Source organism: Mus pahari, chromosome 11, assembly GCF_900095145.1.
Source record: "Mus pahari chromosome 11, PAHARI_EIJ_v1.1, whole genome shotgun sequence".
In the NCBI taxonomy this organism is placed as follows: domain Eukaryota; kingdom Metazoa; phylum Chordata; class Mammalia; order Rodentia; family Muridae; genus Mus; species Mus pahari.
In genome coordinates this window covers 41,525,370-41,528,508 of record NC_034600.1, presented here as the reverse complement: position 1 = coordinate 41,528,508, position 3,139 = coordinate 41,525,370, and the positions used below count along the sequence as shown (strand labels likewise).

At 43.3% G+C, this 3,139-nt stretch overlaps 1 protein-coding gene across 2 annotated transcripts; it reads right to left on the bottom strand.

Moving 5' to 3' along the window:
• Positions 1 to 239: 239 nt before the first annotated feature.
• Actbl2 (actin beta like 2) lies at positions 240 to 2,925 on the bottom strand. 2 transcript variants are annotated; one of them, XM_021208464.1, is made up of 2 exons: positions 2,683 to 2,811; positions 1,681 to 2,556 (listed from the first exon to the last, which is right to left on the bottom strand). In XM_021208464.1, the coding sequence occupies exons 1-2, from the start codon at positions 2,809 to 2,811 to the stop codon at positions 1,681 to 1,683; spliced, it is 1,005 nt and encodes a 334-aa protein (XP_021064123.1). The 2 variants fall into 2 exon arrangements, with proteins under 2 accessions (XP_021064122.1, XP_021064123.1); XM_021208463.1 differs by having other exon boundaries at positions 240 to 2,925.
• Between the last annotated feature and the right edge of the window lie 214 nt (positions 2,926 to 3,139).

Below are 3,139 nucleotides of genomic sequence, written 5' to 3'. Positions count from 1 at the left end.
GCTGAATACTGGGTCATCCACTAAACCTTAATATTATGGGGGATTTATAAACTTATCTGCCCAGCTATTTAAAAACTGACTTTTAACTTTACGGGAGCGAAGGTAGGCGGCCCAGGCTGAGCACAAGCAACCCGGGGATGAGCAGGCCATAGGCAGGGAGATGGATGCTCTCAGAATCTCGCTCTCGTGGGCAGGAGTGAAGGCAGTAACAGGAAAACCAGAACAAGCATGTTGCCATTTTACTTTAATGAAATTAAGTGAAAAGCAGTCTTTGTAAAAGAAAGTGCCTCTGAAGTGATTACACCAATTGATAAAGGAAATAAGGAGTAGTCAAAGTACTGGGAACATTCTATCTTAATCAAAATTGGTTACAGATTCCAAATTCACATGCTTTAACACAAGAAGTTTCCAGACTAATATGAAAGAGAAGAGGTTTCTCCCTCCCACGTGTCTAACAGCATCTTCGTAAGAAAATAAGCAGATGAATATCTTAACTTTTAAGAAAAAGACATGAAGAATGCAAGTTACCCTGATAACCAAATAATCAGAAATCACAGCGTAGCTGGAAACAGATATGGTCATACTAAAAATTTGTTGTTCAGTCACCACTGGGTTCATTACGTCATCTCAAACATTGTAGGAAGAAACCCTAATAACATTTCAGAGACATATGCGTAAACAAGTGTTGCCAGTCATTGGATGTAATAAAATAAGGAACTACAACAAAATCTTTCCAAGAGCACGCTTGAGGTTACCGAGTTTCTACTATAGTTCACTGCGTGCAAAGATGCTTGTGCTGTATTTCCCATAGCAACATCCTTGCATATGAGGAATATTCAGAATCAAGGCCAACAGATATTACTCGAGACACATTATTATGCTGAGAGATACAGATAAAATTATTCTTGTCACACTGTGGCAGAACAAAATTACCTCAGTATAACAGTATCTTTCTGTGTAAACAGACATCATCTGTAGGTTTGCTGTTTCGTGAGTCTGATGAAGTCTAGGAACTAAGTCATTAAGATGTATTTGACCAACAGAACTTCACCTTGACTTGAAAATTTGCTTGATTTAAACACACTAATTGAATGGTAACTGGTTAGCTATGCTTATGTGATAAGTCAATTCCTTGAAATACAGAGCTGATAAAACGTTGACTAGAGAATAAAAACATGCATGTAAGTCAGCCAAGTACATTATTATAATTTAAGATGTAATATTTTACTTTCCTGATGCATATGTGGCTATAGATGATTGACTTGTATAATTCGTTATATCCATAGGAAGAAGTAGATGAATAAAGAGAATAAGATATAGCTGCTAAACTTTTGTATTGCAGATTTGTAGAGTGTTGACCATTTTTGCAAGAGCTTTGCAAATTGTATTCAGCCTGAAATTATATCCTCATGATCTTACTCCTTGTCACATATTTTCATGTAAGCAAGCCCACATTTCTTTGAGCCCTACAGGCACAGAAAACAGAATATGATACCAGAATTCCCTCAGCTGATGAAAATCACAGTGTGGTTAGCTGTATCATAGCCCTGGATACTTGGGATGGAGATGTAGACTTCCTGGCTTGTACACTCAATAAGAAGTAAATGATTTACCTTAATTGTCCTGGGTGAGGTGGGGGTACCATCACTATGACCTAGGAAAAGGGACATGGTAGCTCATCTAGAAGCATTTTCTATGAACAATAGGAGGACCAGCTTCATCATATTCCTGCTTACTGATCCACATCTGCTGGAATGTGGACAGGCTGGCAAGGATGGAGCCCCCAATCCAAACTGAATACTTGCGTTCTGGGGGAGCTATGATCTTAATTTTCATGGTACTTGGTGCCAAGGTTACAATTTCCTTCTGCATCCTGTCGGCAATGCCTGGGTACATGGTACTGCCTCCAGACAGCACAGTGTTGGCATATAAGTCCTTACGGATGTCTACATCACAGTTCATGATCGAGTTGAAGGTCGTCTCATGGATGCCTCTGGATTCAATGCCTAGAAAGGAAGGCTGGAAGATGGCTTCTGGGCACCGAAAGCGTTCATTGCCAATGGTGATCACCTGCCCATCAGGGAGCTCATAGCTTCTCTCCAGTGAGGATGAAGCAGCTGCAGTGACCATCTCCTGCTCAAAGTCCAGGGCCACGTAGCACAGCTTTTCTTTGACATCCCGCACGATCTCCCTCTCTGCAGTGGTGGTGAAGTTATAGCCTCGTTCTGTCAGAATCTTCATGAGGTAATCAGTCAGGTCCCTACCTGCCAGATCTAGTCGTAGAATGGCATGAGGCAGAGCGTAACCTTCATAGATAGGCACAGTGTGAGTGACGCCATCCCCAGAATCCATCACGATACCTGTAGTCCTTCCGGAAGCATAGAGGGACAGCACGGCTTGGATCGCCACATACATGGCTGGTGTGTTGAAAGCCTCGAACATTATCTGAGTCATCTTTTCCCGGTTGATTTTGGGGTTAAGGGGTGCCTCCGTGAGAAGAATCGGATGCTCATCCGGTGCTACACGGAGCTCATTGTAGAAAGTGTGATACCAGATCTTCTCCATATCATCCCAGTTGGTGACGACTCCATGCTCAATGGGATACTTCAGGGTCAAGATGCCTCGCTTGCTCTGGGCTTCATCTCCCACATAACAGTCCTTCTGGCCCATGCCTACCATGACCCCCTGGTGTCGTGGACGTCCTACCATGGAGGGAAACACAGCACGGGGGGCATCGTCACCCCCAAAACCTGCCTTGCACATCCCTGACCCATTATCTACTACCAAAGCAGTCAGCTCATCATCAACCATGGTTGCTGGCTGGGATCTTCCAGATGGGTGAACAGAAGTTCAGTAGAGGTGAGTTCTAGACTATGATGTGCGAGACAGAGAATGGGTACTCAGAACATTTCAGAACTGCCCTTAGAGAAGAGAGTCTGGACCTCGGACACAGGTATTTAAAGGAACACACCGACTCCACCCATGTCCTACCCCACCAGTTCCCAGCATTTCTGGGTGGGGCTACCTTTGAGGTGCTAATAATGATGATGATTACAGAAATCATTAGTAGGCCTCTTTCATAAAGAGAAAACTGGCTACCAAGTGGCTAAATCTCAGGGTGCTGTAATTAGGCAACCCA